Source organism: Maniola jurtina, chromosome 2, assembly GCF_905333055.1.
Source record: "Maniola jurtina chromosome 2, ilManJurt1.1, whole genome shotgun sequence".
Taxonomy (NCBI): domain Eukaryota; kingdom Metazoa; phylum Arthropoda; class Insecta; order Lepidoptera; family Nymphalidae; genus Maniola; species Maniola jurtina.
The window spans coordinates 10883547-10911520 of NC_060030.1; the positions used below are offsets into that span (position 1 = coordinate 10883547).

Consider the following 27974-nt stretch of genomic DNA (forward strand, 5'->3'; position numbering starts at 1 on the left):
CTTACAGCCTTTGACTGTACCTACTTATTATGAGCGTCCGGGTTTCCAAAAGTAATGGAAACCAAAGGCTATGTGTCGCCGGGAAGCTCAGTAATGCTCGGTGCTCTCCCGATATGTGAATTACGTTATAGCTTCCATGCTTAATTAATAGGTATTAGTTATCTTCTTCGGTCTTTAGTTGTAAGTTGTGCGCAACAAACTTTGCTAATTAAGTTATTATTTAAATATTTTTTGTCGTTATGTAAAGCAAATAGATGAGATTTAGAATACATTTGCCACAGGGATTTATAAACACTCACTGATTTCAAGTCACGAGAAAATTAAAGAGCTGCCGTCTAAATTTTTCCAATATTTTCTCATCACGTATGTCAACTTTGGGAACGTATTGCGTCTACAAATAAGCAATACCTACTCGGATAGAACTTCGAAGCGAGTTTTTTTGGTCTTTTATTTCCAATCAAACTTATTTCCGCGTGGTAGGTAAGTATACATAAGTTAAGCAGGTACATACAAAAATAAGATTAATATTTACCAGTGCAACATCATTTTTTTACCAATTTACAAAATGGAAGAGGCTTTTTGATTACGTATTATGTTACAATTATTAAGTGAAGCTATTTAAATTAATTACATTAAAAACGGCTCTTCTCATATTATGCTTTAGTCTTTTCAAAAGCTGAAGATCAGAAGATCTTCGGATATTGAAGACGGAACTCAGTAAAGTATAAAAAAACAATCTTCTTTGCGATAATTTTATAAGCAGTAGGTACTGTTCTCAGACATTCGTTCTATACTTAGTTATAGTTAAATGTAGATAGAAGTGGGTTTACTTTTTTGATTTTACCTATTACGATAAGGTGAAATATTTAGGCCTGAAAACAGAAAGGCTGTCTTCGTTAGCAACGCATCAGTTTTCATTAACCGACTCTCGGACCAAGTTTTACAGACACACCTTGCGGCTACGACCCTAGACGACCGCTGCGTCGAGAAACTTCTTTACTAAAACTTATTCGAGAACTTTAAATTTACTTAGACGTGAGAAAAGACTTTATTGCGGTGCATATCGTCGACAAAATGAATTTTTCAGTCTAGGTATCTCAGTAAATATGTATTTATATTGGGCAAAACATACAATTTCTGATGACTTTTTCTACCCCGTACCCCATGACCCTACTCGTAATATACAGAACAAGTCTAAATTAAAAATTGATAACACTCCCGATAAGTGAAGGTTACAGTAACTTGAAAAGAGCTGATAACTTTCAAACGGCTGAACCGATTTTCTTGGATTATAGCTAAGAACACTCTCGATCAAGCCACCTTTCAAACAAAAAAAACTAAATTAAAATCGGTTCATTAGAGCTACGATGCCACAGATACACAGATACACACGTCAAACTTATAACGCCCCTCTTTTTGGGTCGGGGGTTAAAAAGTACATATTATACACTTTAGGAAGAGAAGATAGGAAAAACTGTTGAAGTGACGTTTATTAGCAACCTGCCAGTCGAAAGATAAAGATAAGTTGACCAACTAACACTTCGAAAAGATCCATTGGGTCAGATCTTAAAAAAAGTGGGTCCAATCATGTAAAAACAGTAGCCAAAGACTATTTTCCGAGTAGGAATAGAACGACTCAATCATCACCAGATTAATAAGTACACACTTACTTATTTGAATGGATATTTAATAGATAGACAATTTCATTTTAGGACAAGATTACACATTTTTAATAACCCTGCGAATATTAAGTTGAAGTATTATAGGTCACGTGTCGCGTGCGTATCCGGCCTTAGTAGGACAAATTTTATCAGTGTCGCTATCAATGCGATGCGTAAATTGCTGATATTTACTCGTACTATTTATTACTTTCACTTTGGTATATTTTACACTATTGAGAGAAATTAGTAATCATATTAATAATCACTGAAGCTTTTAGAAGGTTTTAAACCGATTAAAATAAAGGAGGAGTTTCTCAAATTCGACTGTATGTTTTTTTGTAATTTATTACGCAATTACTCCGCCAATTATGAACCGATTTTAATGTTTCTTTTTGTTTGGTAGGTCAAACTTAAGAGGTGGCCCCCATTTTAATTTGGTGAAGATCTGATGAATATCTTCGGTGATGGAGAACGGAACTCCTCAATGGATATGAGTAAATTGCTCGCGATCAGTGTGGTAGCTTAGTGAGCATATTTTAAGTACAATTTGGTATTAAGATACTTTGTAGTCTACTAGTTGACCGTAGATAAGATAGGACCAAACTACTTAATAAATATAGAAACTACAAGTAGGTATGTTTGAATCGGGACACTTCAACTACAAGCTTCTCAAAATAGCTTTCGAACGCTTCATAGATAACTAACTCGTAACTACACTATCGTAATTCGTATACCATTTATACACATACTTAGGTACAGCTTAACTGGGTCGTGCGTATCCGGAGGGCTATCGGGATCGCCATTAAGGCATGAACTGTTGTTAATATTAATTTGCTCTGTTCGATGCCTCAAGCTATATTTATGCACCCAATTAGAACTCGAAGGGAAGCAGGTAATTCCAGAATAACATTACATATCACTTATCAGTGAAGATATTTAAGGACAGCCAAATTTTTTTGTTGATAAAAATGGCATTGATATAAGCGATGCGTATAAATATTTGAAATATACTATTATGAAATCTGTGGTCGTAAGGAAAAGGGGCATAAGTCAGATACGCGGCTACAGCTCGTTTCGCCAGTACGGGCCAAAGAAAGAAATTAGTCGAGACACCGTTTCTTAAAATCAAGATACCCTTTGAAATATACATTACATTGTGATTTAATTTATAGTTTTCTTTTGTAAATGAGCTCATATAATATTTAATCCAATTTTTTTTTAATTTATTATTATATATTTTAAATTAATGTGACTTGTGCCTCTTTTCTAAGCCCAACTTCGGCTGCCAACCTTACGTCATACTAACTTAGGCCATTTTTTTAGTAAGTATTTATTAATAAAAACGAACAAATTAAGATAATTTGTTTGTTATACTATTCATTTATTTGATAAAAATACTTATAATCTTAGATCACCGGATGTAGCTGGTTCAAATCTCAATAATTGGAAGTATTTGTGTTATTAACACAGATTTTTACATGATTCTATGTTTATGTAAATGTGATTTTGATATTGTATTATATTAAATATTATATTATATTAGATTTAGATTTATATTACATTTAATTTTTGTGTGTCTGTAAATTATTTTTAAAAGTGATGTTAACAAGAATTGCTGCAAACCAAAGGTTAATCTTTCATTGCTGAAGGTTTCTTTGTTTCTTCAATTTTCTAGATTAGCAAAATCTGCTTTTATTTGATGACTGTCAAGTTGGTGTCTCTTTTTCAATGGGCTCTACTAATTTAATTATCATATGTATCGCGCCATAGGTATTACACGTGTCTAGAACTGGCTTTTGAATTTAAGACCAGTGCTCTTAAATATTTTGCCAAAGTGTAATCTGGAAACTGGATATGTCTTCTTTATACATTTCGTTCCCACATAAATTGTTAAGTTCAAGCCTAATAGAAGATAGGTTTTGCCTGTGTGTCGTCGTGAATAATGAGATCTATAAGTTAGGTAAGTCATAAAGTAAGTAGCTTATGTGGTCAAGAATTAGTTATTCTTTTCTTCCAAAATTTTAGAAGGTGGAGTTGTAAGATCTAGTTTTGTCATTACTTGTACTAATGCCGGATATTTCAAAGAAGGATTTTTAATAACTGTTCGCATAAAATTGTCTGTCTCACAAAATGTCTGTTTGAAAGATTCTTATTTCAACTAAGACTTCTAAACTCCAGACAATCTAATCCCGAAATACATGGTCAATGTAATTGACATTTCTTCCAAAAATAAATTTTGTCCACTGATCGTTAAACGGACTTACAATCGTTTTAGGACCATGTGAAATCAGTTGTGCTAAATATAAAACTCTCTTATTGAAATCACTATGGTTTCAGTACTCTTGAAATATCTGACTTTGCTGCTCAAAGGTAAATTTTATAAGCAGATTTCTTCCTGCAATCTGATTAATGTTTTACTCATAGATATGTGTTTTACTTTACTCGCACTAACTATTCTTCCTTTTTGGTTTATATAATGTATCCTCTGTTTCTTTTAAGTTTTATAATGAACCTTATATTGTTGGTCTTCCTCTTTCTTTCGTTGTGAGTAAGATGAATCTAGAATAAGAAATATATTTCTGAATTTACCGGTAATATACAAATTATACAACAAAATTATAGGAGTAGGGCGTAGGACTACGGACACGTTTTGACAACAAAAAATAACAAATAAGGTATAACTAAACCGTTAACTAAGTAATAATAAATTAGAAAACTTATTACCTACTTAGGTACTTCCGAAGTGGTACAAAAGAATCCATAACTGACTTAAATATAACAATGGTGGTGGAATCTTGCGCAAAGGTCCAGGTGCCTAACAAACAGTGTTGTCCTATAATGGGATCGGTTACCTAACGGTTCGATAGTAATAATTGGCCCAAAAAAACACCAAAACAATTAAACAGTACAACTTCGGTCATTTATCATGAGCTTTTTTTGTTCTAAAACGCAACGATTTGATAACTAAGTAGACATGATGCCATATTCCAAACCAAAAATTTTGCGAAACCTTGTTACAAGTAGGCATGATTTAAGTTGTGCCCCTATTCTTTGTTAAGAAGTGGTTAAGACAAACGATAATCGACTTGTGCCCAATTTTTGTTTAGTTTTTATTCTGGAATAAATAAAGTTTTCGTAAAATATGTATTTTTCCCTTGAAGCTTGAAATAATATATTTCATTAGTGAGTTTTTGTAATTTTAGTGAAAAATGCGACTTGTGCCCCTTTTCCTTCCGACCACAGAAATATAAAAGCAAAAGGTTTTAAGTGAAAAAACCCGTGAATAAGGACGCCGGACTAGTCGAATAGTAGGACTTCGAGCAAAAAGTGATTGTGAGCCGGTTTAAACTTATTATATTTACCATAAAATCATCACTTTCCATCAGGTGTGATTGTGTTCAAGCACTTGCCTATAATGAATAAAAAAAAAAGCCACAGTAGAGTGTAGAGTGTAGACCAATCCGAGATATAATCATATCCGAGATAATCAATCAGAGATAGAGGCATTCCAGTATTAAATATTCTTCAGTTTCAATGTACGGCAACAAGGAATAGGAAAAGCTGGTGACTGAGAGGAACAGCTGTAGCCTGCAGACGTATGGGGGAAAGGTGTATAGTTCATGATAATGCTTGGCCTGGTTCGATGGCGTAGAGGAGTGAAGATGTGGACCAGTGTCCGCGTTTATTTTCCGGCTTTAGTTACATAAACGCAGTGGACATATTAATTACCGCTCGTCGAGACAATCTTTATTTTCAATCGTCTAGTATACCTAGATGAAAAGACTTGAATGATGATAGATTATAAAATAATTATCTACTTTATTTATTTACCTATTTTTCATTCATTCATTAATTCAAGCAATTTTTAATCTAGTCTTCTGTATTCTGGGAATATGCGCGTTCAAATAAAACGTCTCTCATGAAAACAATAAAGTTGGAAACAGAAACTGCTGGAGCTATCAGAGTAAACAAGCAAATTGAATAATCTTGTTTATTTCATTAGACGGACCCAAATGACCCTCATAGACTGACGGCTCTCACATATTCAATTATTCAACACACGTTTGTGACAGTTAAATTATCTACAAAATGGGCAACACAGTGAAACAAACTTATAGGATAAAGATAAAGGGATTTATAGCCTACTTGTGTAGCACATATCTGTACACTATATATTCATAAGTCACATACTATTTAGAGTTCTTATAATATTATTTGTTTATGTAAAATAACGTTCGGAAAAACATCGCAAGTCATCCCTAATTTTAATCACAAGCGGCTGCTAAAGAAAACTGCCCATGTAAAGTTTCCTTTAGTTATATAGTAGTTTAGTTAAGTGACCTAAAGTTTCTTAACTATAGGTCACTCTAGAAGTGACCTATAGTTAGGAAACTTTACATGATGACAAGCAAGCTTAATTGCGCTCTTTGTATGTAGGATAAACTACATATTAATGAAAACGGATTAGAGACACAACAACTCAGAATGTATGGAAGGGACTGAATATAAAGAAAGTTCTCCATCAAAAATAAGCATTAACAAGCAAAATCTAAGCTTGTACTTAGAAAGGTGGTAAAAGCACAATTTTCTTTCGAAGCTGGTTTTACCTACAGGATTTTTCTTGAAAAGTGAAAGTCGATCCGTTAATCTACAAGGGTGTCGCCACCGCGCTAATAGTTCTCAATCTCAACGAGCGTCGAGCAAATCTGCAGGGACCGTCGCGTCGTCGTGTTGACATTTCGAAATAACTTTCTGGAAAAGACATCTTTTGCTTCATTCCAGCCATTAAGCTTGGTTATTAGATAGACGCCTTCAGTTGCGAGGTTGTTACGAAGCTACCTACATACATTGACGTATTAGCAGGGAAAGTATCGAAGATCTTGAATTTATTAAACAGATTTATTTTGCATTTCTTTAGCGTTTTTTAATCAAATCTTGAAACGAATTTTTCATTTATTTTTCGGAAACGATTATTTTTTTTTTTTTTGTAAATCAATCATTTAATTCCTACGACATCATAACGTTAAGTAAAATTCGGATTCCAGCTCGAAGTCCGAATTTTGCAGGCATATTGTCTCCCTAATTGGCAAGGAATAAAGATTTATCGATTTTAAATAGTTGCGCGATTTTAAATTTTTATTTTGATATGCATGTTTTCCTTTTCTTTCATCCCAGGGGTTTCTTCCCCGCTTTTGCCCTATTTTGCAATTTTGATCTCAATATTTGCTTATCTAACAAATTAACGAGGTAGTCAATCAAGTGTCAGTTTAAAGGAGCCTCGTTGCTACCTTACATTAAGGACTATATTATTGCTACAGTGACGTAAAGCTGGAGACTGACTTGTAACATTTTGGTGTAATGTATTGAGCTTTTGTAAATCAAACCAAAGACTGACTTGCAGCGTTAGTTTGTAATGTATCATTCGCGGCGAGCGTCACGTGCTCCACTTAAATGTCGGGTTTTTTGCAAATTCCCTTTCAATGTCACAGTACAAGTCAGTGCAGTTAACGTCAATGCGTCATTTTGAGTAAAAATGGAGAACACTTAAGCCAAGAGCTCGAATGATACATTACAAACACATGCTACAATTCAGTCTGTGTCGGCGTATTGTAACAAGACCGCCTCGAATTGCACATTACAAACAAACGGTTCAAGTCAGTCTCCAGCTTTACACAAAAGCGGTTAACACCGTCGCTTTTCTCCCGTTTGACAAGTACAAACACAGTTCCACGATTCATGTCACAGAGACACGCAATTCCAGTTGGAATTAACACATTCCCTTGATGATTTGGATTACTATTTTCATCATTACTAGCAATACTAGCACTGCGTAGGTGTGTGTATCTATCTACAAAGTTCTATAGCATTAATATTTCATTAAGCTAGGGTTTCTTTGGTTAGCGGTGCCGTCACATTGCGGCCGCTATGTAACGTCGAGTACTGTCAATGAAACGTTGTCGATAGATAGAAGACTAAAGAGCGGATACAAACAATAACTGGACGGAGTGAGAGCTTCAAAATGCATGTAAATTTTTTGTATGAAAAACGTGCAACCTGATTTTTATTAAATAAAAGAAAATCGTACTGATACATTTAACTTTTTAATCTTTATCGATTTTCGGAATAAAATAGTTGTTTGAAATGAAAACTCTGAATCTTTTATACTTACATCATTTTGTTTCTGCTGAATACAACATATTTTCACTTTTGCGGCCACTAGGTATATGGCGGTACAGCTTTCCTAGAAAGCCCTAGCTACAGTTATAATAGTTAACTCGCCTTATTACTTCATTTGTCTAAATCTTCTGTTTCCTTCCCTTAATTACATTCATTTATTTTCATTTCCATCGTAAAAAAACTGCGGAAGATCTGTATGTGTTCAGGAACTGTTATTTCTTTAGTAATGGGTTCATTTTTTACCATCGAAATTCTGGTTTCATGCCCGCTCCCAGTCTGCGCGATTGTAATTATCATGCACCTGATGCAATTTCACGTCGGCATCAATAAGAGACCAGTTATAATGAACGCGGTCAATATCCTCTTGTACCTAATTCATTTCATCTTTTATATTACTTTTCATTCTTTGATATCTTGCATTATCCTTTTAAAAAGTGAAGAGTTGTCCTTGTTGAATGTAAATAAATATTAAAAATCCCGCTTCCATGGTCAAATCTTGTGATACTTTCGCCATTTTGGTTAGGGCTAATCATGTAGATATTCTTAATTTTAGCTACCATTTTTAAAGATCCAGATAATATATGCTCAATGGAATAGATATTATATCAAGTATCTGTCAGTGAGCAAACTTGTGCAAATAGTCTTCTGCTTAACCAAGTGGTTAGATTTGGTATCAGAAATTTCATACTTTGAATGCTTTAAATCTTTCCAATATTTTTCCAATATTTTTGCACCTTTTATTTCTCTTCTGTCTCGTTGGATTTCATTGCGAATATTCACTCGTTATTCCCCAGACGTCTAGTTACATAACTTTTGGACATTGACCTTTACCCGTACCTATAGTTTACAGGTAAACTTTACAAATACTTACTGCTTTATTGACCAAACTAGAGGATTCTTAAGAGTTTGACGGTGCCTTGAGTATTTTATCACTTGTAATTTCTATATGTTTAAGCCCAGTATTCACAAATGAGGTTTCACAGTGTAGCTTCCACCAATCAGATTATTGAAAACTAGCTGATGCCCGCAGCTTCGCCCGCGTGGATTGGTCAGATCCCCTGCAGCATCAGGATTGAGGAGTTGGACTCCAAATTTTTTATGAAACAATGTCGCAAAGTTCCTCTATCGATTAAAAAAGAAATGACGCAAATCGGTTCAGAAATCTCGGAGATTTCGGTGTACATAGGTAGAAAAACACAACTCCCTTTTTAAAAGTCGGTTAAAAAAGTAGCCTATTTTACGCCCTGGTCAATCCTCTACTTGCCTGTGAAAGTCCCGTCAAAATCGGTTCAGCCGTTCCAAAGATTAGCCTTTTCAAACAGACAGACAGACAGACAGACAGACAGACAAAAATTTTAAAAACGTGTGATTCAGTTATGGTATCGTTCAAATAACCATATGAGCTTAATATGAGGTAGTTATTTCGAAATTACAGACAGACACTCCAATTTTATTTATTAGTATAGATTGACGCGACATTTCATTATGCAGTAATCTGATTGGTGGAAAATACACAATGCGTTGGAGCGCAATGTGAGACCTCATAATTATTATGCCTCATAATAATGATACTGAATACCGTTATGGTGAATTTTTTATTTAAATAAACAAGTCTCTATCTACTAAAACCATGTCTTTAGCATACAGCGTAATCTTTTAAAGTGCTATTTAATAAAATTGTAGCAAAACGATGTAGGTACTAACTAGAACGTAATAGGTACATAAACCTCACCATAATTGCAGTGTAATTTAGTTTTACCTGGCCAACGTGTAATGGGCAACCTGACGCAATGTGGTCGCGAGCGCCATAAGAAAATGCTTTAAGCTTCAAAAGATAGGTACTTTGCAGATTGTATTTGCATTCAAAAGTGCTGCAATCAAGCTGATGCAATGGTTATTCCTTTTGACTAATTCCCTAAATAACAAATAATGTTCTTGGTGTTAACGTGAATTTGTATGCGAGTGCAATATTTGTCCTTACCTATAATATCACTATAGGTACATACGAGTATTATCATAAAACACGCTTAAAATCTTTTTTTGCCCTTTATAATTATAAAAGATAGGTAGTACAAGTGTAAATTAAAATAACACCCCCGACAAGTGAAGGTTACAGTAACTAGAAAAGAGCTGATAACTTTCAAACGGCTGAACCGATTTTCTTGGATTATAGTTAAGAACACTCTCGATCAAGCCACCTTTCAAACAAAAACTAGATTAAAATTGGTTCATTAGTTTAGGCGCTATAAAGCCACAGACAGATAGACACGTCTAACTTATAACACCCCTCTTTTTGGGTCGGGGGTTAATAAATAGATAGAAACATAAAGTATCTATGTTGATTTTTTTAAATTACTTAGAGTCAGTTTCTAACGTCATTACAGCTTATCCAACATCTTCCCAAGTTAAAATTAAAATTAAATAAACTTTAACCTTGTTAATCATAACTCGGCGAGCTTGCAAATATTAATAATTTTCAAGCTTGAAGTGTGCAACAAGTTTTTACTTCATTATAAAGTAGGTACCCAAGTAATGTTAAAGTTATTCAGCGGGGTTTTTAACATTATCAAATAAAATTAAAGTTTGTCTGTGTGAACACTTTTTTTTATATAGCAGGTATATAACTACGCAATGCATATCTTTACTAGATAATGCCCGCGACTCCATTCCGCGTGGGGATAGGTTTAAACTTCCCATGTACCTACCTAAACTTTGTATTTTTATCTAATAGATAATTCGAATTTGGATTTGAAAATTTGGTGAAGGAAAATAGGAGATGACGAATGTTACGCAAGAAAAATTATGAAAAAATTAGGAGTTATAAAATGGGAAACATATTATTTATACACAAAGTTATCCTGAGGTCTGGCGTTATTATTTTATATCCGAGATATCAGATAGGTATGCAGCTGCAGCAGTCCGGCACAAAATATTATCCTGACCCTCCTGCAGTAGGTATATTATTATCAGTAGAGAGAGCCCTATCAAATTTTTGCAGTTTCCGGAAAGTTATATCCACCACGCGACGCGGACTGATTTCGTCACGTCTAATAAGTAAACGATAAACCATCGATTTTCGCACGATGCGAAGTTCGCGTTGCTTCAACAGTTGACCCCTTTCCAATAAAAATGACATTTTCTTTCACAAGTCAGTTGTTGGTGCCTGGGTGACATTCATGTCGGAGTTTAGTGACTTCCGAAGCAGCAGGTTATCAAACGTGGCGGGGCTCGGGCCTGAGGGGATGGGTGGTGGAGGGAAGCTGGGTACTCGGCGGTGGTGGATCGCCCCCGCATTCGCGTCCTGACTCGCGGCGCACCCGACCGCGCCTTGCTCGAGTCCCTAATCGCTTTTATTTACGCGTCCGTCTGTATTTACTAACGATACTGCTGAACGTTTACGGTTATTTCGCGTTGAAGGTTTGTTGTGGCTTATAGAAGTGATTCTGTGATTCTACGGTACAATTTCAAAAAAAAAACCATTTATTTATTTACACTCAAGATACTTATTAGAATTTCATGATTATTGATTAGGTACTTATTATGTATTTACCCTTTGTCACAATATATATTTGACCTATACTACGTTAAATGATTAGTGATTAATTTAAAAATGTTTTCGTTTGCAACAGCATTTTAAAATCTTATAGGCAACTAAACAAAAGACCAACAGCTTAACTAACCTCCTTTGGTTATCGGAACCTCACAGAATAGTAATCTATTCTAATTTCAGTACCTAAATGAAAACAATGATATTTAGTCTCAAAATAGTACCCAACAACATTCATGGCCAAATACTGAAATGTATTTGTTCCTGAAACAATGTTGTGGAAATTTGTTGTACCTACCTACATAGACAAATACTACATAGTTATGTTGCTCATGTCTAAAATAAATAATTATATTTTCTTCGTGATTATTATATAGACAGTCTTCCAAAATACGTAAAATCCGGGTACTCTGATAGTTTTAAGTATTATTATAATCATTTTAAATTATTATACCCCATCTTAACTAGAAAAGCACACACATCAAATGTTTGAGATATTATCACATTTTATTATGTATTACAAGTTTTGATAAAGAGTTGCTGATTTGATTAGCTGGCAAACATTAGTTGGAATAAAGGATTTATTCATTTTAAGCAACTTATTCTTAGAGTTAAGGAATTATCCGTAATCCTAGATAAACCTATTAAATCACTGTTTCGTGTTTCGAGTTGAAGCCGTTTAATCGATCGTTCCTATAAATAAAGCGTCATCTAATGATCATTTTTCAACATCAAGCCAGCTTCCAATCGGACACCATCTGTAATTTTTCACGCGCCAGTCAGACGGTTTATCTTTTCCCCGCTAATCCGAGCTTACTTTTATCACAAAGAATAAGCTCGGATTAGCGGATTAGAAAGCTACGATTAATTTTTTTTTAGTCGATCAATACACAGCGTCTTTTGATCCAATAATATGTCTCCTATCGTAAATAAGGAAAAACAGATTTTCGGTAGGTACCTACTTTTCACCTAGAATTAAAAAAAATAACCTAAGAAACTGTTTTGATGTTCGTACCATATTACTTACACCTATTTGAGTAGGTATTATTGATCTCCCGTATTCTATTAAATAGGTAAAGAGTTGTATTGGTTAGCTCTACATGATGCTCATTTTGCACATACCTACGCGCGCTGGCGAAGTTTCAGGCGTCAGATTAGGTACACATATTTAGGAATTCATGAACAAAGAAAAGCTTTGTAAGCTTTTGTACATTTTAGACTGTGAAGGTCAATACTTGGTTTGTATTGGTATTGGTACTGATCACAGATGAGTAAATAGTTTAGTTTCTCTCATCTGTGGTACTGATTCTGTTGGCAACTAAATAGAGTATTCGTATCCTCTTCTTATTAATGTAATATGAAGAAATAAAGTAATATGAAAATGACAGACACAGTTTGACAGTTTTAAATTTAATTTAGAGCTGTCAAACCTAGTGACTTTAGCTGCCAGTGGCGAGCCTATTGTATAAATTTGTAGCGTGCACTAAAATTTAGAGTCTTTGAATGTAAAATTCATGTTCCGTCCTTTTTTAGCTATATTAAAAAGAAGAGGATGCAGATATTCTTTTAGCTTAGAGAAAGACTACAGAATCGGCGCCATTGTTTGGTATTACGTCCACTTGTAGGGCTCCAAAGCGGCAAGAGCACACGGCCCTCAGCGTCCCTCTTCTTTGCTAAACCCTTATCATGTAAAAAGGTAGGCCAAGACTCACAAGTTCATAATGTTTTCACTGTTAAAAAGTTATGAGATCTCTAATAGAGCCAAGCCCCTAGCTGAGCTTAGATTTGTGCTGGCCATGGGACCTATCCGAAGTCCAAAGTAATATAGCTCTTAAATGTTCTTGACTGTATCACATTTATAACAATAAATAACAAATCACTCTACTTACAAGCTCTGATTCTACAAACCCTACATCTTGGTAAAAAAAGGACGGCTTGGCCGTTTAATGTTCGTAAAACTATTACATGACATAACATATTTTAAGGCCACTAGGAATAGTTTGTTCGACAATTACTAATTTGTATTGTACTTCGTGATGGTCGCAGAAGCTATTCCGGGCTTAAATGTCATTTCAGACGAACTGTAAACGGCCAAGCCGTACTTTTTTTTACCAAGATATAGGATTTGTAGAATCAGAGCTTGTAAGTAGAGTGATTTGTTATTTATTGTTATAAATGTGATACAGTCAAGAACATTTAAGAGCTATATTACTTTGGACTTCGGATAGGTCCCATGGCCAGCACAAATCTAAGCTCAGCTAGGGGCTTGGCTCTATTAGAGATCTCATAACTTTTTAACAGTGAAAACATTATGAACTTGTGAGTCTTGGCCTACCTTTTTACATGAAATGTTTTTGGTGGGATTTCATTTCTTTTTGGCAGGTGCCCTAGATTTTTTTGGATCTATTTTTTGTAGGTACAGCATTTTCATGGCCCACTCTCTATCGTTACCTCTTTTTTTAAAAGCTTTTATTCAACTTGCAATGTACTCGTATGTAAATATGTTTGTTCTGGTGGAATCTTGCAACTCAATTTTGAAGCAGATATACCAAATTTCAGTCTTTTAGGACTTCAGGAAACACAGATATTTGGTACGTTTGATAAATCTGCCACGGACATCTTATCCTGAAAACTTTAAAATTCGAGCAACAGATTTTACAGATATGCATCTCATATACGAGAGGATGAAGGGGGACCCGATTTCTTAATTTATCTGTTGTTCATAATTCTTGAAATTCCTACTTAATGCCAAATTTCAGTCTTCTAGGACTTCAGAAAGTACCCTAGAATTTGTTACTAGAGGTTTTGAATGTCGATAAATCTGAAACTATAAAAGCTAGACAATTGATACTCAGTGCGTTTAATAAATTTGCCAAGGACATCTTATCCTGAAAATATCACCATTCTAGCGACAGAATTTACAGATTTGCTTTTCTCATAAGAGGCGTAGAGGGAGGGAAATTCGAATTTCTTAATTTTCCTGTAGTTTGTATACAATTTCTAGTCTACATACCAAATTTCAGTCTTCTAGGACTTTGGGAAGTACCCTAGAATTACAGACTAGAAGTTTTGACTGTCAATAAATCTGAAACTATAAAAGCTAGACAATCGATACTCAATGCATTTAATAAATCTGCCAAGGATATCTTATCCTGAAAATATCAGCATTCTAGCGACAGAATTTACAGATTTGCTTTTCTCATAAGAGGCGTAGAGGGGGGGCAATTCCAATTTCTTAATTTTCCTGTAGTTTGTATGCAATTTCTAGTCTACATACCAAATTTCAGTCTTCTAAGACTTCGGGAAGTACCCTAGAATTACAGACTAGAAGTTTTGACTGTCAATAAATCTGAAACTATAAAAGCTAGACAATCAATACTCAATGCGTTTAATAAATCTGCCAAGGACATCTTATCCTGAAAATATCAGCGTTCTAGCGACAGAATTTACAGATTTGCTTTTCTCATAAGAGGCGTAGAGGGGGGGCAATTCCAATTTCTCAATTTTCCTGTAGTTTGTATGCAATTTCTAGTCTACATACCAAATTTCAGTCTTCTAGGACTTCGGGAAGTACCCTAGAATTACAGACTAGAAGTTTTGACTGTCAATAAATCTGAAACTATAAAAGCTAGACAATCGATACTCAATGCGTTTAATAAATCTGCCAAGGACATCTTATCCTGAAAATATCAGCATTCTAGCGACAGAATTTACAGATTTGCTTTTCTCATAAGAGGCGTAGAGGGGGGGCAATTCCAATTTCTCAATTTTCCTGTAGTTTGTATGCAATTTCTAGTCTACATACCAAATTTCAGTCTTCTAGGACTTCGGGAAGTACCCTAGAATTACAGACTAGAAGTTTTGACTGTCAATAAATCTGAAACTATAAAAGCTAGACAATTGATACTCAATGCGTTTAATCAATCTGCCAAGGACATCTTATCCTGAAAATATCAATATTCTAGCGACAGAATTTACAGATTCGCTTTTCTCATAAGAGGCGTAGAGGGGGGGGAAATTCCAATTTCTCAATTTTCCTGTAGTTTGTATGCATATTCTAGTCTACATACCAAATTTCAGCTTTCTAGGACTTCGGGAAGTACCCTAGAATTACAGACTATGAATAGTGATGATCATCAGTGAGGGACGAAAACGGCGTATTTTAGGTATCAATAAATCTGTAACCATAAAAGCTAGATATTTGATACTTAGTATATTTGGTAAATTTGCTGAGGACACCTTATATTGAAAATTTCAGCTTTCTAGCGTCATCCAGACCGAAGTTATGACGGGTCGAAAATACGGCGAAACACTTCGAGAAAAAGGTACGTAGCGCCCCGGCCGCCGTTTGGCTCGTCTTGGCGGGGGCACTGCCGTGCCCCCTGATACCTACTGATGTTCCCACGGCGCGTGCTCCTTTTCACAATATGGTCCCTTGGTATTGGTTTCTCTTTTAGAATCATACTCAGAGTTGAATTTTTGATCATCGTCATCTAAGGTGGATGTGACGGGTGTGCCCGCGAAATTCAAATTTTATTTGGTTTTTCGCAATTTGTGAACTAATACGACAAAGTTGGCTTATGGAATTCTATTTGCGACAATAACAGTATCATCCCCACCTATTTATATAAAAATCTTTACTTGAAAGGGTCCAGTTTAAGAAATTAGCTCTAGTATCGACTGTAACTCACAAATTAGTCGATACTAGAGCTAATTTCTTAAACTGGACCTTATCAAGTAAAGATTTTTATATAAACACGTGGTAATAATACTGCCATTGTCGCAATTAAAATACCACGAGCCTACGTTGTCGTATTAGTTTACAAATTGCGAAAAACCAAATAAAATTTGAATTTCGCGGGCAGACCCGTCGCTTGCCCCTTAACCTATCGCATCTAAATTATGCGCAACATTTCAGAATTTCGTCAGTAGGTACAAACTAAACAATTATTACCAGACACTCCATACATGTACCGACGTAAGACTGGTATGGTACGCAGTACGATCTACTCTACTTTGTAGGCATGCGGCCTTATGCGCTGCAAAAACCATAAAACCGCGCTTTCGATCCGGACCCTTGTGCAAGTTTCTATCTCTGATGATAGTATACTAAGTACACTTGCGTACAAAATTATGAATGAAGTTACCTGCCTCCTGATATATTTAGGATCCAGATTACTTACCTATCTGACTTGTTTTAATACTTACCTACGTACAAAAAAATCATTTTTACGATTATTTTATGTCAAAGGAGATTTAAACAATAAATCAAACGATACTTCGTACTTACTGCGTAGACTTTGTGATGAAATGCTTAATTTTAATTTACCTACTTACTTAAAATGAAAAAATCCAAAAAAAAAAGTTAAGAAATTTCTTATTGTTGTTACTACCTTAAAAAATCGTCATCTGAAACATCTGAAAATGCTTTTACATAGAATGTATTAATCTAAAATCAATTTGTAGCGGTTGCCACATTCACAAGAAGATGTCGCTTCTATACTCAATCAATCAACAACGCTCGATACACGACCTACGGCCTAGATGGCAGCACGGGTAGCTTAATCGAAAAACTCAAGGAGAAACACGCAACTTTCAATCGCATTGACAGAGCGTTTACCAAATTGGACTATATATAGAAGTTTCAACGCATAACCGTCGGCCCAGCTGGCGCTACCGAGCACAACACCGCTCGGTTGGGAAATTTCCCTATTGGTACGGTCGAGCATACAGACACACAGCTCCCGTACCAATTTAAAGTACGTGATCCACAATTTACATGAATGACACCAAATCAGATAATTAATGTTTAATTTAAAAGTACCGTTCAAAATTCTAGTAGATACATTTTAAAATTTAATTCTAATAAATATATCGCCCTGCATTAAACCGGCTATGAGAAATTTTCCGGATAATGTAATACTTTCAACTTCGCACAATATTAAATTTGCCGAAATGAGAATACCAAATTGGGTTTTACCCTCGAGTGTACCAATCTATCATAAGAGTAAAGGCGCATATATACTCGTATTTTATCTGCGAGAAAAGTACTTCGATGAAATATGCTAACAGGCTTCAACACGATCTGCAACTTTCTTAATACGTCTACGTCAACCTTATTTATCCGCAAGACTTGAAAATGAGTGACTTAAGAATCTGTGCTACGCGCCTTTGGAGATATCTCAATTACTTAAACACATACTTTACACATCGATGTACTTTACATAAACCTACTCATTTAAGATCATTGATTGCTTAAATGTAAGGCATGTAGACAGAATATGTTAATTATTGGTAATCAATATTGGTTAGACTTTGTGAAAATCTGTGGAATGTTTAAGTTTATAATATTTTATACTATCTACATGAGGAATTTGATGTTCCTCAACTCATAATATGAATTAAATACTAATTATAATCATGGTAATATTTTAACGTTAATAGGGGTGTTGCCAACTAAACAAATCAGCAAGTCTCTATCAAACTGTAAAACGCGCGCTATGAGAGCTTGTATGAAATAGTGAAAATGACGTCATAAACATTTGACGTCCTTTTTAACCCTCGACCCCAAAAGAGGGGTGTTATAAGTTTGACGTGTGTATCTGTCTGTGGCATCGTAGCTCCTAAACTAATAAACCGATTTTAATTTAGTTTTTTTCGTTTGAAAGGTGGCTTGATCGAGAGTGTTCTTAGCTATAATCCAAGAAAATCGGTTCAGCCATTTGAAAGTTATTAGCTCATTTCTAGTTACTGTAACCTTCACTTGTCGGGGGTGTTATAAATTTTTAGTTTACACTTGTTTTACATTGGTGAAATCGGCTCTTAGTAGTATATTCGTGATAACGGAGAATGTTCACAAAGCCTGAAAATCCGTTGATAAATTGTTCATTCCAAAGCTTCTGTTAAAACCGCAGCAATCACAAGAATAGTCTCATTGTCCAAAAGTAGACAGGCAGCACTTTACAAAACATTGGTCTTTCTCTTGCAATTTGGAATTACGTGCTTGCAAAAGCATTGTAGTTTTTAGTTTTGTTAGTCTGAACGAGATACTATCATTAGCACATTAAGTTCTTTTGGGCATTTGAGCTTTGACAAAGGAATCAGCCATTTAGGTAAGTTTTCTTTTCTCAACTCTGGAACGGGGTTCTCTAAATAACAAATCTCTTTTAAAACTTGATTCCTTAATTCAAAATTGCTTGTTTTTATCTTTTTTTTATAATATTAGAAAATGTTTATAGTTTTAGGTATATGTTTTTGATATCTCGCATAAATCGGTCAATAAAAACCAAGTAAAACTAAATACAATGGAAATTTGCATAATTAAAATATAAAGCAACAAGAACTTACCCAACATTTTCATGTTACCTAGTAACATGTATTTGCATACGTTTAAAAGTTAAAAGTTACTATTGTGATTCTTCATATAGTTGCCATTGAGTCATAATGACCATTACTTTTATGACGGTTAGGACGGTTACTATTCCATTTAAAAAACACATACGTAGAGTAGAAATATTTATCAACAAAAATGATCTTCAGGGACCTATCTATGATATATTTTAACATTTTTATTAAAGCACAATTTCAGTAGCGGTTCATTCAACTTCAAAATTATACGATTTCCCTTCAGTACGCTTTGGAGAATTATTCAAGATATTGCGGTTCTCAAGCCCCGTCTTGATTCTATTCAATCGGAAATTTACAGCAAATTGGGCGTGGTCGAGCGAAGAGTGATGGGTGTGAAATTGACAGAGGGTATTAATTTATAGCCCGATGTTACCATCTAGAATAAGATTAAAGCTGTGCGTAGTAGGTATATTCAAAGCATTCCGTGACAACTAAGTGTAAATATTTATTTAGGTATTTAAAGATTTTTTTTCCACAAGGAGGAGAAAAATCGCTGTGATTTTAATTCCCTACCGTGTAAATATCGCCCCGAGCATGAAAGAATAAACAACGATAGATAAACATTAAAGAGAATTAAACTCCATGCTGCTGAATAAAGAGGAACATACAAGATAGGTGAACGAGAAAATCCAAAAAAGAATAATTGTTATTTATAACAACTAAAATTAAAATATACCAGGTTTCTGTGACATGCGGAAGGGCTTTTAGTACCTACCCACTTAATATACTTGCGGCAGAATTATGTCATACAAAAGATATGAGAGAATCTTTTTAAGTTTCCTCTTCAAGGAACATGTCAACCGCCTTTTTCGTAACCGTACTACTCAGTTTTATGTATGGATGTACGATTTATTTCTTCGTAAGTAGCCTTGCTCAAATTATTGTATTTCAAAATATATCAGGATTTTAATAAATCATTTGCATAATCGGATCATTAAAGATGCTTTCTAGTATTATAAGCAATTTATGACTAAAAATTGGGAAATACCACTGTGCTTGAGCCAAAAAAGATGTACCTACCTACTTAGAATTTTCGTAATAGCGATCTCTATTCAAAATAGTCAAGGCTCTACCGTTTGCGATAGACGGACATACAAGTTCCAGTCCCGCTGTTTAAAAAAATCATATCTATTTAAAGTTTATCCTCCAAAAAAATCATTAACCATTGCACATCCACTATAGTAGGAACAAAGGCGTTTTTAAAATATTCAGCGTAGGTTAGCACTAGTATTTTTTTAAACTAAATTCCAAAAGTTTATCATAAAGTAATATGCGTAAAATAAACTGTGATTAATAATGTAGGGTACAGAACTACCGTATTGCAATCATACTAAAAATTGGTCGTAATTATGCCACCGCAGCAAACGACAAAGGCATGCAAATTGGACACCGCCATGACTAAAATTTGCAACGTCCCATATCTTTCGACGCAGGTTACGTTTTATAGGCCTAAAATCTATAGAGATAATTTAAATTCACAACATCTATCTATATTTTTTTCTCTCTCGTCTGGCTTTACAAAGATTAGCCAATGTCAAGTTTGTAGTTATTTGTAACAAGTTAGTTAAACTATACAAGTATGGACCCCGTCTGTGCCGGCGCTCGCCGACACACACACGGCACCCCCTTAGAGCGCTTTCCAGTCAGTTTTAACAAAAAAAAACACTCCAAAAAGGCAGAGCACGCCCGTCAGCTAACACCAACACAGAAGTCACACATCTATCTATTTACATAAAAATTATGTACATAAAAGGTAAAACTGGCTGATATCAACGCAACACAAAGCTGAAAAACCACTTGGTCTAAAAACTTGAAATGTTGGTTTGTGATTCTCTAAACTTTAGAGTCTAAAGTTTGAAAACTAGATTGTAACTCAAGGTTATTGAAGTCGAGTTCGAAAATTTGGAAGTTTTACATTCTGCAAAATCAAAGTTTGGTCATATAGTTCATGTAGTTTTTGGCCTTGATCATTTATACAAAGAAGGCGATTTTTTTAGCTTTCGAATTTTGGATTTTGACACTTAGCTGATGCTTAGTAGGTATGCGTTGCGATGCAACCTCTGCGACACCTATAAATAATTGTCCAAATGTCAGAAACTCAATGGGATGAACGATGCGCGAACACATAGGTGACGAATGAATAAACTAACGAACATAAAAACAATATTTTTTATAATACAGTACATAAAGGCATATTTTTAAAACCCTTAAAATATTTTTTAAATTTAAATATACTTACGATTTTTAGCCCTGTCAGTCAAGTTAAATTTAGGAACACGGTATATTGATTTCTCGCTCGTTTCAAGACAAATATAGGCAGCTAAAAAAAGACAAGAAATTGGAAAATAGGTAAGTACTACATGGAATCTAGATCTTCTCGAGATAGATTTAGCTATTATGTACAACTAGTAGGCAAATCTATTTCTATTAGAAATAACTACGTTTTAAATAAAATAATTATGACATTTTCTGATTGCTATTTAGTAGTCTTGCTATTAATATGTTAAATAATATTTTATCAACACTTGAAAGATTTCTTTCATATCAACATTGTTAAAATTCTTCACTCATCAAATTACAAAAAAATTATCTACTTTTCATAAACAAATTCATTAAAACTCTAAAACGTTTCATTTAATACCATTTAACCAACTTAAAATCAGAATACCTTTGGCGTAAGAGAGCTAACACACTGGCACGCCATGGCGACATCGCCGGCTACGTGTCCAAACAATTAATATGGAAATGTATGAGAGTTATCTCACTTGGCTAGTGTAACGCATACAAGTAAGTTACGCCTCCCACACTCAATGGCCATTGGCCAACTGATCGCCAGGACGGACGTCCGCTTGTTTGTGTTCGTTACTGTTGTGTTGTTGTGCTACTTATTTGACAACCGCCTTTGGTTACCGTAGACAGTCAGAAGTAGCCATGGCTACGTAGCTAGCGACGTCGTCATGGCGTCCCAGTGTGTTAGGGATTCTGTTGTCCATAATTTCGCAATTTATTGTTTTGTAACTGAGTCGTTCGGAGCTGTTCATTGAACACATTGAATCGTAATTATATACTTTCATTGTTTGTTCTTTTTCTCTGAAATTGATAACAATTTTGCGCTGCGAAATGATCGAAGCTCATGTTAAATTGTGAACAGTGCAGCCGCTTAAGCATAAAACCTATCAAAAAGTTCAAACGAATTAAAATAAATAGTGCGTTTACACAGATGTGAATTTAAAGCACGTTGGCTTACCTCAAGCGATAAAGGATGCCTATTTTAATTGATTTTTCGAAAACTATTGAATTTGTTGTAGAGAACAGTTTCATCACTACCCATTTTATAAATGGGAAAGTGTGTTTGTTTGTCCTTCAATCACGCCGATATAGTTAAATACCTGGGGAGAGATTACTTATATCCGGTAAAATCATAAGAGTTCAAACGGGATATTATGAAAAACCTAAATACACGCGGATGACGTCGCGGGCATCAGTTAGTATGCGATATTTTCATTAAATACGAAATTATAAGACATACATACAGGAATCTCATTTAAACATCTCTACGCACACTATCTAAATGTACAAGGAGCAAAGGACGCGCGGATTATCCCTATGGATGCCTTTTAATTGGGGATGTCCCTAATTCATAATTCAGCCTTGTGCGAGCACAGTTCATTTACACTGTTTATTCTCTTAATCTTTGTTTGATCACTGATTATGTAGGTATAGGTACCTTACTTACTTTTATGACACGTAATTCAAAAACACCGGTCAAGTGCGAGTTGGACTTGCACACGAAGGTTACTGTACTTTTTTTGTTTTCTTGGTGGCCTTTTTCACCATCTTGGTTTTTATCATTTGTTATAGCGGCAAGCGAAATATACTTACACTCTGAACAACTCCCTATCTAGTTGCTTGCGATAAAGCCCGCAGGCAGACAGACGGTCAGACAGACGGACAGACGAACGCACAGCGGCTACGTAAGTCTGATATGAAGCCAAAGAAAATAAATATAATTTTGCCGTTTGAGCTCTACGTGTGATATGGAAAACATTTAGGGAGAAATACCTACTCACGTGGAAGAAGAGTAATATAAATATTTGCACTAGGGTGCCTTTTTATATTAAAACAAACAACGATAAACACCCCTCAGTATTCTGCAGGGTCTTTACAAAAACAGCTCGCGACATCGCACTAATTCAAATATTTGTTCTACGCGCCCTTCATTTTTAGAGTTCCGTACGAACCACTACTGTCGCTGTTGTATATCTCTGTCTCTTTGTCTGTTCGTCCGTCCGTTTATCCTTCAGTATGTCACGGATCTCTTGCTCCTAGAAGGAATAAGCTGTAGATTACAGAACCGGAATATTTGGTGTAGAATTTTAAACCACAACTGAATATTGAATTAGAAATTCGATTAGAAATTATGTTTGAATTAGATTTTTTAAGGCGGACGTACATTAGAAAAGGAGCTGAAAAAATATTTTCTTACCCTAACATGTGGTGTGTCATCTCATTGAGTAGAATACAAAATATGAGTTTGTTTTTGTTCTTTTCATTTTTACAAACAAAGACATGTGGGGCCGTCAAAGTTATCCGTTTTAGACTATTTTTGTAACATCGTCTATCTCGAAAACTAAAATAGTTGGCATTTAAAAATGTATGCTATGTAGGTATTAACTTTATATTGTATTTAAACAACAAATGCTAAAAACAATTATTGTGTATTTACAGTAATATAATTGGTACCTATTATTGATATTTACAATATTTTCGAGATACGGAACCCTATCAATGCGTGAGTCAGATTCTTGATTGCCCGGGTTTTCCTCATTATTACAGTATTATTGTATCAATGTTGTATTAGTAAGCGAAGGCCGTGACCCATTCCCTGTTCCGAATACTAAGCGATTGCGTAAGTTAGGTAAGCTGACTCGTCTTTAATTAAAGAGACATTTCATCCCTGATGGTAATAGAGGGTGGTGTACCCTAGTTACGTCAGCTTTAACTAAATGATTGGGTCCGCTAACGGTCGAATACTGAAATATATCTTAAGAGCCCCACCGTTTTCCTAACGTAGTTTGGTTCTCATTTGAATGCTAACCAATCAATTTCAATGAAATTTTGTAGCTATATTTATCAAGATTTCAGAAACATGAATTTCATACAAATTTTTGAGCCCAGAAATACATACCTATATTAAACTGGAACGATGACCCGATTTTACCCCACTGATTTTATATACGAGTACGACTTCAAACAACTCCAATACCACTATAGGTATATGATAATGTTTTCAATTAGATGCGTTTTTGTTTGTTTGTAGAGTTGTAAATAGGTACAGAAAGTGTAGATTCGTTTAACGTACAATCTATACTTCAAAAACTTCTATTAGCCACAAATAAAACCAAATAATATCCAGCTCAAAATTCTCATGAAGAAAGAAAAAGAGAATCTATAAGTGTTCACAAATAAGTAAAGGACTTCTGTTGACAATGTGGTGGGTGTTTTGGCTAACGTCCTGTAGCCTCTTACTGAGCAGCGAGGCGTCACTCTACGACTACGACTATGACACGTACACAAGGACCAACCAATACGCTTCATCAGGTAAGAAGTTTCAGCATAATCTTTAGACCTAAAACACGTAAAATATAGGTTTAAATGTGAAAGTATTTCTTTATTGGTTAAGGTTTAAGCTACTGTTCATCTCAGAAAACTACACTAGAAACTAAAGAGTCCCTGTGGAGTCCCTTAATATCCTATAACCACGCGGACGAAGTCGTGGACATCAGCTGGTATCACATAACCGTCGATGCACATAACGAAGAGGGTTTGCGTGGTAATGTTTAATATCAGGCCAATCAGAACGGAGATATCTGAAATACTATAAGAGCTCGGTAAATTTCTCCATACATAACGATATCTAAACGACAAATCTGGAAACAGCCTTACAATATAAAATAATGTCCATAATTTGTAGACCGAGGCATCAAAATAAATATTCTATATCTGAGAATGAAATATCCTAAAGCTTTTTAATTGCTATTACATCCTACACGTGAAAAGTAAAACTGATTCAATCGATGGTGACATGTGTTTTCGTAATGTCGACTCTCCCTAACACCAGCTAACACTTCATCAGGCAAACGAATATTGCCAGGCTTGTTGATTGAAGCGACAGCTGCTCTCTGGGATAAATTTTGTTGCGTAATCAAACGGCCAAAGCTGGAGATACTCGTAGCACATCCATTGTAACATCGCATACAAAACAGGAATCGGAAAAGAATGATAAGCTAGAAAAGGTTTCCTTTGCAGATAAAAGGATTGTTGCCTATTATTTATTAGAATCATACGTATGCCTCTAAAACAGAGGTTATAATTTTAGGTTCTTAACTAGTTTAATTGTAATTTAGTTTGTAAAAATGGAGCTGGCATATAGGTCAACTCTAAAAGCCCCTTAAATTAAATTAAATTAAATATGAAATTTAAACAAAGAAAGGCTGTAAGGAGCTGAGACGTGTGCTTCGACCTGATCAAATTGACATTGGTTGTCTTCTATTTATAAAAAAATAAAAAATAAAGTTTGTCCTGACTAGATGTGTCGCTGACTGATCTATCAAGGCACAGACTAAACCGCAGACGGCTAGTGGCTGGGGTTATTGATACTTGGAATTTTGACATAGACATTGACTAAGAAAGGATTTTTGGGAAATTCAACGCTTCAGGGCTAATAAATAGCGGTTGAAAGTGTGTATTAAAGTCCGCCATTTTTAACCCCCGACACAAAAAGAGGGGTGTTATAAGTTTGACGTGTGTATCTGTGTGTCTGTGTATCTGTGTATCTGTGTATCTGTCTGTGGCATCGTAGCTTCTAAACGAATGAACCGATTTAAATTTAGTTTTTTTGTTTGAAAGGTGGCTTTGATCGAGAGTGTTCTTAGCTAGAATCCAAGAAAATCGGTTCAGCCGTTTGAAAGTTATCAGCTCTTTTCTAGTTACTGTAACCTTCACTTGTCGGGGGTGTTGTAAATTTTTTATTTACACTTGTTTCAAGTTATATCCATCAAAATTAGTATTCATTTTTAACCAATAGCTAGATTAAAAATGAAGAAATATACGTATGTATTTTGAAATTTCATAGTGTTTAGAACTTACATATTTTTATACTGGTACCCATCTACTTAGTGATTTTTATCAGACAGACAATGGGTAGAAACATGTACTTAATATAAATAACAACAACTTTATATTATTCTCTTGGAAACTTGTGTTTCTTAGATTTGTTTACACAAAGTTGTACGCGTTTCAGAGAAGAAACTTGTTGGTTATTAAAGTTCATCTACAACTATGGAAGATGGAAAAAGTCTTGTTGAACGAATGTAATCTCATCTCTATGTCTTTTTTTACCCGACTATTGCGATGCAGAGGAAGTGTAGCGTGTTTAACAGTCTTAATATATGTAAGCATGTTAGTGTATGTTAGAATATTTTATAGTCATACCTGGTGTAGAAGTTGTTGGTGTAAATTAAAAAAAAAAAAAATTAAACCCTAGATATTGGGTTGACTTTGATAAGTGGGGCTGGGGTAGTAGTATTCTACATTTATGACTTCATTCATGACAAGTTGATATTATGGTGCATTTGATAAACAAAAATTCTTACTTAAAAAATCATATTTGATTGAGTTTAGTTTTGATACAAAAATAATGGTCTTGAACGGCTCAGAAAACATATTGATAAAAATGTGAACCTTCCTTTTTATTCAAGAGCAGTAGGCGGGTTTCAATGTTTGAACTTTATTTTGTTTGCATTTTAAATAAGCTTGGTTACTATTTCGCTAAAATATAGAAACTTATTTATGTTCAATTTCATAAACAGAATTCGGCACTACACTTGTGTTTCACTCTATTCAAAAGGTAAATAACTAAATTAAAACTCGGGTTATTCACCGCAGTGAGTTGTAGTGAATTGGACAAATTGAAATAGCTCGCATGGAATGAGGTAGGTACCAACTACGAATTAAAACAATGTAGATTTAACAACGCTTGAAAGAATAAATGACCTCGAGTTCCGTTTCATCATAAGGTAGCCCGACAGTAGCTAATAGCGCATTGTGTTTACTATTAATAGTATTCTTATACAGTCCATAAGTTACATTTGATTCTTTATCATAGATATATTATGACTCGCCCAGGCTTCGCATGTGTGGTCTTATAGTACCTACCTCGATATAATTTAACAGATTCAGATGAACAGAATGTCCTAAATTATGGAGAAACTCGTATAGGCCACTAAGAAGCTAAGAAGTTTCTGGATCACTCGATTCATTTTTGCTCGGATGGTTCTCGCTTCAGTCGAAAAGCGAAAATATAAATCCTCCTTATTCCCTATTCCGTGGAAATTTTGAAAATTCAGGTCTTATTCCTTGTTTAAATACTAAAATCTTCGGTGTAAAATTTTAGCTTAGGCCTAACTAATGTTTGAGCTGGACCTTGATGTGTCAATCATTGCGTGATTCAGAACTTTTCTTTTTATAATGTGATACCCGCAACCCCAGAATTCTTCAGCGTAGATTTGTTTTTTCAAAAGTCCCTTGGGAAGTCTTTGATTTTTCGGGATAAATAGCAGCCTATGCCTTTCCCTGGGATGCAAGCTATCTCTGTACCGATTTTCATCAAAATCGGTTAAACAAATGGGCAGGGAAAAGTAAACAGACAGACGGACTCACATTGATTGACTCGGATTGATATTTAAAACACAAACACACGCGGCCTGTAACTTTAATTTTCAGTATTCAAATAAAAATGTCCTTGTTTTATGGTATCTTTAAAGTAGCTGCTATAAATATTATATGCCCCTTCTACACCAACAAAGCTCAGTGTAAGCATTTGTATCTAGAGAGTGCTTTGGACATTCGGCAAAGTTATGGCTTAGTTTTAATTGCAACTGTAATGACTTAACACTGGAACACTTGTAAACACAAACCAGCCAAAGTTCCTTTGTGCAAATCATTAATAGTTATGGAACACAGTTTCAAGTTGGCAAGAGTATTTGTAACATTCATATGCAAACGTTAGAGAGAACATTGTAGCGTATGCAATGTCAAATTGCTCTTCAACGCTTCCCGTTATGCCAGTAACGAATGCACTCATCGCCATTGCCTTGCGAAGAGATGCCACGGTAATACAA

General features: G+C 34.9%; 1 protein-coding gene across 16 annotated transcripts in view; it reads left to right on the plus strand.

Moving 5' to 3' along the window:
* Nucleotides 1-27974, plus strand: part of LOC123875506 (low-density lipoprotein receptor) — a 245130-nt gene that overhangs the window by 160886 nt on the left and 56270 nt on the right. For 3 of the 16 annotated variants that reach the window (XM_045921461.1, XM_045921411.1, XM_045921471.1), the window contains exons 1-2: nt 11124-11255; nt 24113-24393. The exons of 7 other annotated variants lie outside the window; for them this stretch is intronic. In XM_045921461.1, coding sequence (XP_045777417.1) covers nt 24282-24393 — 112 coding nt within the window. In that variant the 5' untranslated portion in view covers nt 11124-11255; nt 24113-24281. Of the gene's footprint in view, nt 1-11123; nt 11295-24112; nt 24394-27974 lie in introns of those variants that run through there. 6 more of the 16 variants (XM_045921435.1, XM_045921455.1, XM_045921428.1 and 3 more) reach the window with 6 other exon arrangements.